This window comes from Rhamphochromis longiceps, linkage group LG22 (assembly GCF_057381845.1).
Source record: "Rhamphochromis longiceps isolate RC_006_pf linkage group LG22, R_longiceps_female_GT1.1, whole genome shotgun sequence".
Taxonomy (NCBI): Eukaryota; Metazoa; Chordata; class Actinopteri; order Cichliformes; family Cichlidae; genus Rhamphochromis; species Rhamphochromis longiceps.
In genome coordinates this window covers 28,034,264-28,050,060 of record NC_140577.1, presented here as the reverse complement: position 1 = coordinate 28,050,060, position 15,797 = coordinate 28,034,264, and the positions used below count along the sequence as shown (strand labels likewise).

The 15,797-nt window shown below is 39.7% G+C and overlaps 1 protein-coding gene across 3 annotated transcripts in view; it reads right to left on the bottom strand.

Moving 5' to 3' along the window:
- The window catches only part of trappc9 (trafficking protein particle complex subunit 9), a 241,521-nt gene that overhangs the window by 73,359 nt on the left and 152,365 nt on the right, over nucleotides 1–15,797 (bottom strand). For all 3 annotated transcript variants that reach the window (XM_085395522.1, XM_085395524.1, XM_085395523.1), the window contains one exon: nucleotides 3,860–4,013. In XM_085395522.1, coding sequence (XP_085251648.1) covers nucleotides 3,860–4,013 — 154 coding nt within the window. The remainder of the gene's footprint in view (nucleotides 1–3,859; nucleotides 4,014–15,797) is intronic.

Sequence of the window (15,797 nt, the reverse complement as noted above, 5' to 3'; positions counted from 1 at the left end):
AGCTGAGCTTTGACTGATGAATTATACAAACAGCCTGCCTAAGCAGTTCAGCTGTGCAGTGAATTTAAAACTAGTCCTAAATTGCTCTGGTACAAGATGTATATTTCAAGTCAACATGAATATTGGCATTCTTTTTAACCAAGTTTTGAACTTCAAACTATGTTGAGTTAATAAATATTTCAAGAATTTAAGATATAGTAGCGACCAAAAATACAGAACATGTGAAATTGTACTTTTTCAAATAACTGTATGCGTACATCAAGTTTAATCAAAAGTTCAGAGAACAGGTCAATAATGAATTTTTAAGGCTTATCTGATAATTTCCCATTTAAAATCATCATTCCATGCACCTCTGGGCCATTTTTAGCTATTCTGCTATTAATAAATCATTTTACAGAAGAAGCAAAAAACCCTCTTGCACTTTGCTCCTACCCTCTGATACAGCACAATGCTGGGACGCAACATAATTCATGTGATTTCTACTGAATGTTATAACTAAGGTGACTCGGGACAAAAATCCACATTGACATTCTCACTCCGTTTACGGAGCAGAACCTGGTGAATGCCGAATAAAATGACGAGCATGCTCCTGCTCTGCATTCCTGATTGGAAACTATGGGCCCTTCAACTGAAAACTGCTTAGTCATTTTTGATCCTTCACACAATTTGAGGTCAGTTTTAAGCAGATGTTACAAAAGTTGGGGTCCACAGCAAAACATCAAAGTGCACAGTGCAAATGTCAGAGGGAGACTTTCAGGGAGTGATCCAAAAAAAAAAAAGCAGCAGTGTTGGAATCCATGCGGACATTCAAGATTATCTTAAATGGAAAATCAACTAAGTTTCAATCAGATTAAGTGTTTGACTTTTATGAACCTCTGAACTTTTTTGCATACCTTATATGTATGTACTTTTTTTTTTTTTACATGCATTTTAGTCAGATTGTATGTTGATATTAATTGATAGTAATTATTGATATAATCATAACTAATGACTACATATCCAGAGCTTTTTAAGCTCGCTATTGAGAGGGGAACTTCCACACTGTGCATTGAGAGATGACTCATGGACTTGGCTATGACCTCCTCAGGGGGAAGACACACACATAGCATTTGCTTTTTATCTCTTCCACTTCTCATGGCATCTGTACTGCGTGTGGCAGAATCACTCTCTGTGAATCAGTACCAAACACTATCAACAAGCTCATAAATTACAAATTAAAGTGACTGTTAGTTGCTCAAGGCCAAATAATTGTATCTAAGTGTGACATGCAGTGTAATCAGATTTTATAGTTCTCTATTTTTCATATTGTAAAAAGGAAAATCTACCCTGAAGCAGAATTTACATTGTGCTATTCTGACAAGTTTAGCGGCTGAGTCATTATCAACAAGGATGTGTTTCAGTGTGCAGAAAATCATAGGATCAAGGTTTGACTTGATGATATAATGTGGCATCTGTCGCATAGCCAGTTGAGTCGCTTGCACTGAATTAGTAACAGACTCTATACCAGTTCTACTGTACCCTAATGAGCCATTTTCAAACACAAGCCACCCATAATGAAGGTTAAAAGGGTAAAATGTCACATTTTTAATTTCTAGTTCAATTTCTCACTTGACAGCCCGGGTGTAGCTCATTTCCAATTAGATCAATACTGCAAAGCCTCTAAATCCTTTCCTTTGGCTTGTTCTTATAGGTCAATCTCCTGTTGACACCATCCTGACTAATATATCATACATGATACTATTCACACTTAAAAACAAAAAAAGAAACAACAATAGTAACATATGTTCAAACAGTCTGCTTCAGGGTTTTTTTTTGTTGCAGTAAAGGGAATGCTGTTGGGAATATATTCATACGTCGCTTTCTTTCTTCATTCCTGCCTATAAGCCGCCAAAGTGCTGGGAGATAAACCAATGCATATGGTGACAGAAGTGTTTACGCCCTCATGAAAAAACAAAACAAAATACATACACACATGGAAAACAGCATTTTCAGCTCCCAGACTGGATTCCCCATTAACTGGTTACCATGCTCACTAACAATCAGTAGCTCTTAGATACGTGCATAGTACTGCCAACTACTGAGTGATGAGCTGATATAAGGCACTAAAGATAAATCCAGACTGACTGACTATATACTTCTCTCAAGCTCTGCTTCCCTATCGTGGCAGCAGAAAAGAACTGAAGATGTCTTAGCTGTAAGCAAAGGACACTGTAGGGGCTTTGCTTTAAGATATAAAGTGGCCATTGTTATAATTTTGTGCTATATTAATAAAACTGCATTGAACGGAATTGAAGTCCTGGCTGGATTCTGAATTTAAATAGTTTACAGAAATTTCTGTGCATGTAGATTTGCTTCTAATATGTGTAGTCTCACTACTAAGTTCTGGACTAAAATTTTCTTTTATTAGAACAGTCTTCCCAAAAAACATCTGCATTTGGATCGTCTTTGAGCAGAACATCTAAGAATCAGGAAATCAAGTACCAAGGTAGCAAAAGATGAGCAGTTGTCCAAATAGCTGTCTGTTGGCAAACAGCTCAAAAAGGTTTTCTACCTTTCGATAAAACTCAATTTTTCCACATAGAGAATTTAATATAGAATAGAACCCCTGACTTGGGGATACTCTATATCTGCTAAATCAAAAACATCTTCAACATGGAGAACGACAACAGATACGAAACACATGAGCCAAAACGTTAACCCCTCCTAACACACTCCTATCTGGTCTTTAAGTCTGACGTCATTAACCGTTTCCAGGTCCAAACTCCGCTTCAGGTCCCAAAGTCAAACGAACACTGCAGCATCACTGACAGTTACAAACTATCTAAATTCTTTCATAGGTAATAAAATGATCAGTGTTGCTGCTCTACCAGGTGTAACATTTAACTTTAACATCCAGTCATCCATGAAAACAGAATTTATGATTTTTAACACTGTTAGAAGTTAGCAGGGAGTTAGCTCGCTAGTTTCCATCTATGACAGTTCAGGTTCTGACTGAGGGATTATTGAAAAATTAAAACATACAGCTCTGCTGTCACTTCCAACATAAATGAAGACAGAAAACTAAACAGCAGTGATGTTTGTAGGGTTACTGAAGTTTGACTAGCAGGAATATAACGATGTGCTAGCTACAGAGCTGTGTTTAGCATAATATAAACACAGTGAAGCTGATGAACGCCAACTTTTTCTGCTCAATGAAGTTAACTTGAGGGTTCAGGATGGTTAGGGACGAACGCAATCGCATGGCAGGACGCTGTAAACAGGCCGTCATCACTTAACAGCTGGATAAGCACTCTGGATGGTGGTTTCATGAAACAATGTTAGGCACAATCAGATCACTGCCAACCATTCCCGCTTGTGTTTTATCCACATGCTATACTCACACATTTTGAAAAACTGCAAATGGAAACTTTTCTAATTAAATCTCGCAGAGTAGGTATGCTAATACAATGTCACTATCTTTAATGGACCGCAGACTAAGAGCTCTGGCAAAGTGTCTCATTTCACAATTCACAAATTTAATTTCACATTTATATTCCCACTTACTAATATATCACTTCACAGTGTCAGAGTAGCAAGCGCTCTGCCATAAGCGTCCCCATCTGCTAATGCGGGCAAAACATGTTGCCTACTGGCCAGAAGGCCTCCAGATGAAGGGTCCAGATGTGCTCTAACACTGATCGAACCGATATCAACAAACAACAACAGTTAAAGGAATGCTGACATAATCTGTTTGACCGTGATTATGGCCACGACTGTAGGGGATAAGTATTTACCAACTACGTCTATGGTCTTTGTAGTTCACATTAGGCCAATTCCCCTAAAGATGCTTTTATAGTACATGTAACCACTGAAAGGATATAATGCTCCAACAGATGCCCAGCTTGCTGTTGATCTGACAGCCTTGGGCGTGCTGTCGCTCCTCCTCCAGCTGTTTGGGGTTACTGAAGCGGATACTTTCTTGGTCCGGCTGTGGCAGACTCTCAAAGTCAAACTTGTCCACCTGGATGGCCATCCTGGAACAGGAAATGGGAGAAGCACTTAGATGTACACTCGTACTTATGTAAGTTTTCACCCGCCAAAAGGAAAAGGTTTATGACTCTGGAAATAACCCTTACATAACTGTCATTTAAAACTTTGAAACTAAGTTAAAAAAAGCATGAATGACATGAATTTTTATTGAGTTCAAATTGCTCACAGCTGATATTTGAGCTACTGTTAAGCTTTGGAAATGACCAAATATTAAAAGTTAAAATAAAAAATAAAACAACAAAAATATAAAACATCAATATTTAGCAGGTTCTTGAGAGAATTTATGATTGCATTTTTATATACATATATTTGTATACAACAAAACTACTGAGAGACCTCAGTGTTAGCAGAGTACAGTAACAGTATGAGAAGTCTTGGAGTCATTCTGACCAGTATTCGTCTTTCTGTGTCCGCGTTAAACAAATATGGAGGACTACCTTCATTCATTTGCACAATATCACTAAAATTAGAAATATCCTGTCTCAGAATGATGCTGAAAAGCTAATTCATACAGTTATTACTTCTAAGATGGACGATTGTACTCAGTTATTATCAGGTTGTTCTAAAAGCTCCCTGGAAAGCCTTCAGCAAGATTACTGACCGGGACTAAAAACAGAGAACATATTTCCATGAGAGGTGGAAAGAGAAGAACTGCGGTAAAGCAGGTGGCCATTACACAAGTTTTACGAAAAGTGACACAAAAATCAGAATTTCCAGATCCAAACTTGTCATGAAATGCATACGCACACTGAACGTGTTGTGTTTTTGTAGCAAATTCTAAAAACGCACTGTGAAAATATCAATGCCAGAATCAAGCAATGATGAGCTGGATCTGATGTTTCTAAACAAGAAAAGGAAGCAACAGGGATTCTGTGTTAATCCAACTCTCACGAGAAGGCAGGACCAGGGAGAATTTCATAGTTTGACCCAGGAGATGAAGCTGTATCATGGTTGCTTTAATATATATATATGATATGATATTTCAGGATGTCAGTGGGGCAGTTTGAGCTGTTAGCAGATGTGGGACCAGATCTGAGGAGGCCATGAAATCCTTTCAGGGAGCCAACTTGTAGCAACATCTAGCTGTACGGAGGTAAAATTGTACTATTTTACTATTTACTACACGTGGGCGATCGTGGCTCAAGAGTTGGAAGTCTGCCTTGTAATCCGAAGGTTGCCGGTTCGAGCCCCGGCTCGGACAGTCTCTGTCGTTGTGTCCTTGGGCAAGACACTTCACCTACCGCCTACTGGTGTTGGCCAGAAGGGCCGATGGCGCGATATGGCAGCCTCGCTTCTGTCAGTCTGCCCCAGGGCAGCTGTGGCTACAACTGTAGCTTGCCTCCACCAGTGTGTGAATGTGTGTGTGAATGGGTGGATGACTAGGTGTGTAAAGCGCTTTGGGGTCCCTAGGGGAGACTAGTAAAAAGCGCTATACAAATACAGGCCATTTCCCATTTACATGTCATTGTATACTACTGTATACAGCAGTACTTGAACTACAAGTGCACTTCTTGCCAAACACAGCAGTATACCAGCTCCATTAAGAATGGGTGAGTTGAAAAATATATTTAGCACACAAAATACATGCATGTATTTTATGTGTCTGGTGTGTAAAGGACTTAAGTCAGGAGTGGGAGAGAAATATGCAAGGCTGGTGCAGGACTGGTACAGTAAATGGATGGAATGGACTGGTTCTTATGTTGCTCTTTTCTACTGTAGCTGAAGTGCTCTATGCAACATTCACCCATTCATACGCATAGGTGCATTTTATCCAACATTCACATACACATGGATGTAGTGAAGGAGGATGACGGCAGATGATTCGGTGTTGTGCCCCCTAGAGGGAACAGCTGAAAGAAGAAGACAGAAAGAGAAAGAAGAAGAGCAGGACTAACTGAGCAGAGGAGACTCCAATTCAAGTCCATGGAGCAACTAAAAAATTGATGTGTTCAGGGTTCAATGTTACTTTTTCTTAGATATAGTTCATACTGTAACTAGCTGTAACTACATTCAAACATTTAAAATTGTGATTATCCAATATTAACTATATACTTCATCAAATTACAGGACACATTTTCTCATTATCCCGCAACAGATCTCAGCAGAAAACCTTGCATACACCTCAGCATGATGGCAGCCAATGCAACCTGCCTTTGTGTGGTTTGGCCAGTGCTGAATTATTTATCTAGTCTGAGCAAACACCCTCAGGTGCAAGTTTCCTCGTCTATACTGTGGGTGTTTCTAAGTTATTTATTAACAAAAGTCAGGCTCATCTTTGCCCGAGGTTACCTCAAATGTCACATCCAGGATTCAGACTGTACTTGGAACAAACTAGACAGACCTTTCCTGCACGTGTGGAAAAAAAAGAAGAAGAAAATGACATACAAGACCACTTGAAATTACCTCTACATTATTCAGGACTTCTATTCAAAGAGGACTAGATCCATTGGATCCATTCTTTCCCTGCCTGCATACATTTCTGTAGAATTCAGAGTGAATTACATGTATCCTAGCACACCGATACTAACACACAATCATCAGGGATTTTTATAAGGCAGGCAAGAACAATCGCAATGAAGGGCTTTGAAACCTAGCATAAGGCTTACACCAGCTATGGGCGTGTGTTGCATTTTCTCTAACTTATGATTTGTCCTCAGAAAACCATGTAGATAGATAACAATTTTAAAAAGGAAGTTTTTATGCTTTTCCAGTTCATTTTTAGTAGCATTGTACGATTAAGTTCAAAATAATTCTTCTTTACATTATGCTTCATTCAACAAGTATATTATACTTTGTCAAATTCACTGTCTTAGGAAAACTATTTCACCTCACTTCCTTCCTTTATGCTAACCTTAGCATAAAGGACCTTCGATAGCCCCCAAAGACATATGGTTTGAATCACACATGAGTGGGGGCTTATGTGCTCACAGCCAGACCCTGTTTGCCTCAGTCACACAAACCTAGAGACTGGTTGGTGACTGCCTGGCAACCAGTGGTCGCTAGGGAAAAATGAACATTGCCTGACTGATAATGAGTGGTTATTGACAGTCATGTGAGCCAAGACACCAATCAGCGGCTCCCTGGTAACCATTCACTGCTGCACCAAAAACCTCATCGCAGTTGTTTTGGTCACAAGCAGCTTGCCACAGTCACCTGTAGTTTGTATGGAAGGCACATTTCTGCAACCAATTTCATCCAGTGACAACCAGCAACCACATGCCAACAGGTCATGGAATACTCAATGACATCATGCAGAGACATTTTGGTTGTTTAGAGCAGTTTAACGCCAGAGATTCTGGCTCAGAGGAGTTACTTCTACACACATCAGCCTAAAAATGTGTCCTTGTTTAAAATGAAGCCAAAATTATAACCGTATATGACAGAAAATATGAAAAAGAATAACAAGCATCTTTTGAGGAGCTTGTTACTTGTCTCTAAGGTCTATTAATTACAAACAAATGGAATGACGTGTGAGAGGGAGTCCCACTTGCTTGCCATCATCCATTGAGCAAGCAAAGCTAAAAGAAGTTCAATCAGCAGTTAGCAGCTACAAACATGTGTTTCTGTCAAGTGCTGATAGAGACATGACTGCATTTTTGTGGATGATGTTCCTCATCTGCTAGATGTTGTAATATGCAGATGTTTGGTTAAAATTGCCTGTTTTAGAGTGTTGCTAAACCGTGCAGCCACTTATTGCAACTTTTACCACGATACAATTGAATGCATTTTAAAGGGTTTTATGCATGCAGCCAGTGAAACTAGGTAATCCTTCGTCTTATTACAAAACTATTAAATTCCTTTTGCAATCTGAAACAAGAAAAAAAAAATTCTACAGCAGCACTTAACAGCAGACAAGAAATTTATTAGGCCTGTCTTACTGGTGGCATGATGATGTTTTGCTGTAAACCTGTGAGGCAGACGCCAACATACTACCTCACATAGAAAGTTCAGAACAAAAATGAAATCATTAGCAGTCTTTCTTCCTGCTTTTATTAGTCTTATCACTCTCTACTTTGAGAAATGAAACGATGACTTTTAGTTCTCTAGTCACCTGCAAATCACCCAAACATCCATCAGGTAGCATGGAGGCTAACTTAAACTTCCTGCTTACCCCCAACCAATCATAGCAGAGAGCTGTCCCTCCCTGAGCCTGGTTCTGACAGTTTTCCTTCCCACTGTCACCAAGTGCTAGTTCATATAGGGCCATTTGATTGTTGTGGTTTTAATAAAGTAAATATTAGTCCTTTATTTATCCAGGTAAAAGATGTCATTTTCAAGAGAGACCTGGCAAGTGCCTTGAGACAATGGTTGCTGTGATTTGAATGAACTTGCAAAAACAGTTTTGATAAAAGTCGTGTCTCCCTCACAGTTTGTTTCTAAGCCTTAAGGTTGAACCACTGCTCTGACAGGAATCAATATGTAAGACCGCTTTCTTCCATTTGCGCAACATCTCTAAAATTAGAAATATCCTGTCTCAGAGTGACGCTGAACAACTAGTTCATGCATTTATTACTTCCAGGCTGGACGACTGTAATTCATTATTATCAGGATGTCCAAAAAACTCCCTGAAAAGCCTTCAGCTAATCCAAAATGCTGCAGCAAGAGTCCTGACAGGGACTAGAAAGAGAGAGCATATTTCTCCTGTTTTGGCTTCCCTTCACTGGTTTCCTGTTAAATCCAGAATTGAATTCAAAATCCTGCTCCTCACATACAAGGTCTTAAATAATCAGGCCCCATCTGATCTTAATGACCTTGTAGTACCATATCACCCGATTAGAGCACTTCGCTCTCGCACTGCAGGCCTACTTGTTGTTCCTAGAGTATTTAAAAGTAGAATGGGAGGGAGAGCCTTCAGTTTTCAGGCCCCTCTTCTGTGGAACCAGCTTCCAGTTTGGATTCGGGAGACAGACACTATCTCTACTTTCAAGATTAGGCTTCAAACTTTCCTTTTTGCTAAAGCATATAGTTAGGGCTGGACCAGGTGACCCTGAATCCTCCCTTAGTTATGCTGCAATAGATGTAGGCTGCCGGGGGATTCCCATGATGCATTGAGTTTTTCCTTTCCAGTCACCTTTCTCACTCACTATGTATTAATAGACCTCTCTGCATTGAATCATATCTGTTATTAACCTCTGTCTCTCTTCCACAGCATGTCTTTTATCCTGTCTTCCTTCTCTCACCTCAACCGGTCGCAGCAGATGGCCCCGCCCCTCCCTGAGCCTGGTTCTGCCGGAGGTTTCTTCCTGTTAAAAGGGAGTTTTTCCTTCCCACTGTCGCCAAAGTGCTTGCTCATAGGGGGTCATATGATTGTTGGGTTTTTCTCTGTATCTATGAAGCGCCTTGAGGCGACTTTTGTTGTGATTTGGCGCTATATAAATAAAATTGAATTGAACATAAAAAGTATAGTAACGACGAGGCCACCTTTGCTTTGCTTTTTTATTGATAAGAAATCCACAGTCGAGCTCTTTATCCACTGACTGGTTCACCTCTGGATTCTGGTTCATAGAGCACAGTGGCTGTGTCCTGTGAACTAGTTTCTTGTGTTGTCTTTCACTATATCATCATCACCGACAACTCAAATGATAACTTATTAAGCCTCCAGTTTTGTGCACCCCCACCCCTCTTACTTTACTGTTCCCGGTAAAAATTGACTGGTCTGTTTTAACAGCTCTTAAATTACGATAAACATTTTTCATCACCAAAGGGGGTCGTTAGGGGAACGCCACAGAGGTTGATTATAACACTCAAAATTTAATAAAAGAGGTGATCTTCACTTTTATATGTTCAAGTTCATAGTGTGGAGGATGTCATAAGGCCCTGAGGCAATCAGATGTAAAACACAATATTTATGAGTGTTTTAAGTTGTAAATCGGGGAGATTTGACCTGATCACGACAGGAAGGTTAAGTTAGTAGAATTTTATTTATATAGGCGCTTTAGTCATAAGCCGTTGTACTGAAAAAATAAAGAGTGTGTTGTAAAGCTCCTTCCATGCCCTTTCATATGATGATTTTTTTTCAAGATCAACTTTGACCTTGTGAGCTAAGAATGAGGGTAAAGGTCAAATGCTTAGCCAACCTAGGTACTTGCATTTTCCAAGGAATTGAGTACCTAGTATATTACTGTGAAGACATTACAGTTAAAACTAAATTTTACTGATTGTCACATTTGGTGTGACCTTAAGCTCAACCTGATTTTTACCAAAATTAAATCAGCTCAAGCCAGTATTGGTCTCTACCGTGTGTGTTTCTGGGTGTGTCCAGAAACACACATGCATCAAATTAAGGTGGAGGAGAAAAAGCAATGCAATTATTATTCCACAGCCTTTACAACAAAGCACAACACAAATTAAATAACAATTACGACTTCAAAACCAAGACAATAAGGAAAGCTGCTCTTTGCTGCACCACAAATACACCCGCCTTTGAAGATTAGTGGCACTAGGCTTATGTCACTGACTGAAGTCCCACCTTCAAATGGGCACTGTGTTTTATTTAGTCATCTTCAAAAGCGCACATGACACACTAAGTCTATAAATACTGTGTAGCACAATGAAAACGGTTGATAAATTGGAGGGCGCAGACTGGCAGAGTCTGGGACTGGTTTTCTTCATGTAATTACCAAGAGACAGATGGTCACATCCAAATCTACACTTCAAATGGTAATACGGAAAGAAAAGCATTTTAAGGGAAATACAAAATAAACGTTTAGCAATTACAACAGTGAAGAAAGTGTGGTTTTCATATTCATCACGTCCACTAACGTCTGCTGCGCTTCTGCAAAACTCGGGTTAAAAAGTGCATTTTTCAAACATCCTTTGTTGGCCTTCAACATATGTAATTTTTGTCTAGTGGCAGTCATGACAACACTTGTCTCATGCGGTGGGTAACATTTGGTCAGTGAGCGATTGTTTAGAGCAAAACTTTGACATTTGAAACTTCACTTGAGATTCAATAGTGTTTGTTCACTGCAGATATAATCATGTTTATATGACCACAAACCAAGAAGAAGCAGCAGGTTTTCTTCAGTCTTTGGCTCCACATGCTAAACAAACTGAAACAACTGCTTAAGTGCTTTCAATGCACACCTTTGTATTATAACCATTAAAACTGTAGGATTTACATGTTTGCATTACCAACATTACATATCTCAGATTATCAGACTGTATTCATTGTCTAAGTAGAAACACCAGAACAAACTGATTTGCTCTGTGGAGCTTCCAGTTTGAGCTCAAAAAGTCACAAAAATTCTCAAATCACTTACTTCTGACTTGGTTTTAATAAAGAATTAAATAAATCAAAACTCTATAGAGCACAGCTTCAGTTATGCCAACACTTTCAGCAACACTTTAAACATGTAAAACAAAAGTGAATCAAAGTTCGTCTACCGATGCCATGATATTATAAATAATCATATCCGCTAATCATTCTCACGGCTTGGACACCAAATAGTGCCATTATGTCAAAGCTGCTGGCATCTCGCTACTGACCGATTACAGGAAAAAAGATACTAACAAATATCAAATCAGGTATTGCTTTATCATTTAAAGAGTCACATGGTTTTTAATATTGATCAGGTTTAAATGTTATTGTATGTAAAATACAGACTGCCCATTAGGTGTTAATAGTCAAAATACAGGCGAATAAATCTATCAAAACAATGTCCTCCTGAGAACTGAGGGGAAAACAGCATCTCTCAACTTTTTGTCCACTAGAGAGAAAATACTGAATAAGCTGGGTCTCAGAGGGATATTAATTAGATTTCAAAACAGTATTATAAAGCATAGAAGACAATGACTAACCTGCTCAAATACATTTTAAACCTGGGTTAACTGCATTCTGGATAACCCTGTCTTTAAAAAAAGAGAAAAACTGAAATCCATTGTAAGCAGGGCCACTGCACAGCAATTAAATGTGGAGCCAAGGCTACATCCACCACCTAACCAGACCCAAAATGGTGTTTTCCTAAAGCAGGAGAGCATTAACAAAGAAAGCTCTCCTACTCTCACTCCCACCATCTTCTTCCAGTGATTTGATTGTGGAGTCTTTCAAAGATTACACCATATCTAGAGATTAATCTAGCCTATTACAAAGCTTTTAATAACAAACTGCGTGCTGAGCTGTGGCCACCGTGGAACATCTCTACTCCTAATTCCCAGACCATTTCACCTCCCTGCTCCCCTCCTTCAATAACAGACAGCTTGGTGTTTATTTCCCAAGGCTGAAAAACGTGGAGATGTGAGATTAGATGGATGTACGGACTGATTTCACCCACATTCCTGTGTGTCAAAGGGGGAGCTGTGAATTGGCCACTCAAACAAATGTTCAAAGGCCATGTGCTTATGGAAGCCAGAGCCACAGAAATAAGCAATTGTATTCATGGCCACGACAAATACCTGCAAATACAGAGGTCTTTTGCTATCATGTGTCTGGGAGCAGGCCTTTGGCACTGGTATTTTTATAAGGTGCAAATATATTTTTTTTGTTTTCTAGCCTGCATCTATTCAGTATTATGATGACTAACAATGAGCTTGACTCCCAGTGACAGCAGAGGCAAGGCAGAGGTGTATCACAGCATGTTTAAAGCACAGAACATAAGGGTACAGTCATGTTCTGCGCTATTTTTTGTGGCTTCGCTGAGCAGTCAGGGTTTAAACAGACCCTACTGATTACACTTTATCTTCATGGTGCTGTGCTTACCGACTGTAATAGAACAAATAACCAATTTTGTCAAAGAAATCTGCATCTGATAAAAGAGATTCATAGAAGCAGGTACTTGTGTCATACGCTGTATTTGTAAAAAGCAAAAAAATGGTGCCTAGCTTTGACGCAGGAGCAGTGTGTATTTTAGTCCAGAACGTTTTTCATCGCTTTGCTCGAGCAGGGATGAAAGGTTGGGAACACAAAGGACAGGGCTGAGAAAGCTGAAGCTGGGATTTGAGTTCAGTCCTCCACGTGGTGTTGGTTTTAAGGTTAGTCAAAGATTGCAGCTTCTGTCTTCACAACTAGCTTGTCCGTCTGTAAACACGAGCTCTTGAGGAAACTGGCTGGATATAAATCTGATATCGATCTGACTGATATCAGATATTTATGGACACCTCAGTACTGATTCAGAGAGTTTATCAACTGGGTTAGGGGACCTTCTGGTGTAAAACCAGACTAAAAACAGATCACCCACTGCTAAATTAAACTAAATTGCTAATTGCTAACCACTGCTAAACTAAATTTTTAAATAATAAATTAAATTGTTGGCTAATGATTGGTCTTTTATGTTTACTTGTATGATTAATTTGTGTTATGATAAAGAAGCAGCTGTGAAGCTTTAATTTTGGTGAGTGAAATTCTGATATTTGATATATGATATATACTTGGCAGCCATGAAGTTTATGTACAGCCTTCTAACCAAGCTGGTAAATGAGGCCTCCAGCACTCCATCCATATAATGTCTCAGTTACACTACAAAAAAAAAAAAAAAAAAGGATGCAAACATTGCGGCTAACAAAAATGAAAAAAAAAACCAAGTTGGTTGCCCATCCATGTGTACATGATGTCTTTTTTCCCCACATTCATTGACCAACTGCACATAGTTGCTGCAACAAAGTGCAGCAGCGGTGCACTTTCAACCTCTAAGCAACCACCTTCAATCATGAGCTGATTGCATAGGCTGCCTGGTGGGAGGCAACTTGTCTCCAAACCTCCAAACAATTACTGTCCCACTCAGACTGACTGCATTCACTCTCAGACAACTTGTAAATAATTGCCTTCTAATTAGTAAATGCCGACATTTTGCCAACACACTGCAATCAGTCTCAGTCAACCCACGCAAAGAAGCACAACTTTTCTGCAACAGGCAACTAAACTCAGCTGATTGCCAACTGGTTGCATTTGTTTGCAGTCCTGCAGCAACTATGTGTGGTGGAAGTTTCTGCCTTACATCTCTGAGATTCTGGATCTCTGAGACTGAATGTAAGTAGTTAATGTCCATTTCAGTGTAAACGATAACCGACCAGCAGATGTGCTACTGTTGTTTTATTTTCAGAAATAAATATGAGCAGTAGTTTCAGACTTATTCTTATTTGAACAGCAAACGGCAAAAGCAATTTCACAACCCTTGGAAGATGCTGTTCAACACCCCCCCAAGAAACAAAAACAAGATTCACTCACAAAAGCATCGACTGGTTTACATTTTTCATGCAGAGAGCTACAGCTGTTCCATAAAATGTACGTGTGTACTGTGTTAGACATGAAAAAGCTCTAAACGCAAACAGGCCTTGTTTTACTAAATACCATCTTGTCCACTGGGTGTGACTTCTAACACTTTATTCCTAATTATCAGCATCCTGCAATAAGCTGTGTCAGTGAAGCCCTTTTTAATGGCAGTAATGACACCAGCTTAGGATGAGACGGTCACAGAAAAATGACCCCTTCCTAATTAAATGCTGTGTTGCCTCAGACCAAACGTAGACGATAATCACATTAAAGCATATGGGACTGCTTTCATCTGACCAATGTGAAGAAACGAATCATTTCAGCTGTAAGCTCTGCGAACGCACGCCTCTCTGCTTCAAATACCTCAGCGGTGCAAGAGATTCAAGTCTTCAAAAACAAACACTACCAACAGATTAAACTTTAAAAAATGATTCCAATGACAGCAGTGGCGATGCTGAAGCGTCATAAAATTTTCTGTAATTGCTTCCCGTCAGTAACTATTGCGTTGGTATTAAAGCTATTTAGCTTGTTTGCTGGAGATATTTTGTGTAGTTCTTGTGGTCGCAGCGCTATGCATGCATGTCCTCTCGAGTGACAGGCTGTGATCCTGCTGTGAGGAGTGTGTACAATTTCAAACACGTCCTCCATGGCGTGTTAGAGAAAAGCAAATCGTTTGCAATCGACAATTTCTCCGGAGCCTTTTTGCATATTTCTTTAACAGTGCGCGATTGTGTTCTGTCACTGGGGAGAAGCAGAGAGCGACGAGCGTACCGAGAGCAAGTGTGTGTATGTTTTCACAAAGAGGGTTATTTTTAGCTCACGTGCAAAAGCTTAAGAGTGAAATCCACAGAGACCTGTGCAGAGGCAGGCGAGAGCAACAGTCTATTTTTAGACTGCGGCTGACTCTTTGTAACCCTTTGTTTGCAGCAGCTGCAGAGGCGGTGATGCTCCATCCATTAGCGTCTCGTTCGATATATGCTGAGCTCCAGCAAAGAGGAATCCTTACAGCCAATTACTGGATGTGGATAGGCAGTGAAGAATGCCTCTGTGCAGACAATATCCTAATGCGCTGGCTGTCATTAAAAGTGAGGATTCGTGTGCTATTACAGGGCTTGACAGTGTTTTCTATTTCTGTTTCAGCTGTTAAACGCCAGCAGCTTTTTTGGGGGCTGGGTGAAGGCATTTTGCCATTATTAGACAGCGCAGTGAAGAGAGGCAGCAGGGCATGTGAGTGCAAAGAAGAGAATGACGTGCAATTTAATCCCTCAGTTGGAGTTGAACCAAGGATGCTGCAGTTTGCAAATAATAATACATTACAAGTGTTACTGTAAGAGAACTGGATAATCCCTTGAGGGCGCAGGGCTTAAATGTCACATCAAGGTTAATTAAGTTACTGGAGAAGAAACCGTATGCGAGTCATATAACCGCCATGTCTGCCTGTATGAATAGCAGAGCCCGTTTTAATAACCAAATAAAAGATGAAAAATGACTGTGAAACAACTACAAGAGGCTGATAGATGGAGTGGTTCTAGCAGCGCTGTATATAACAACATGTAAAAAG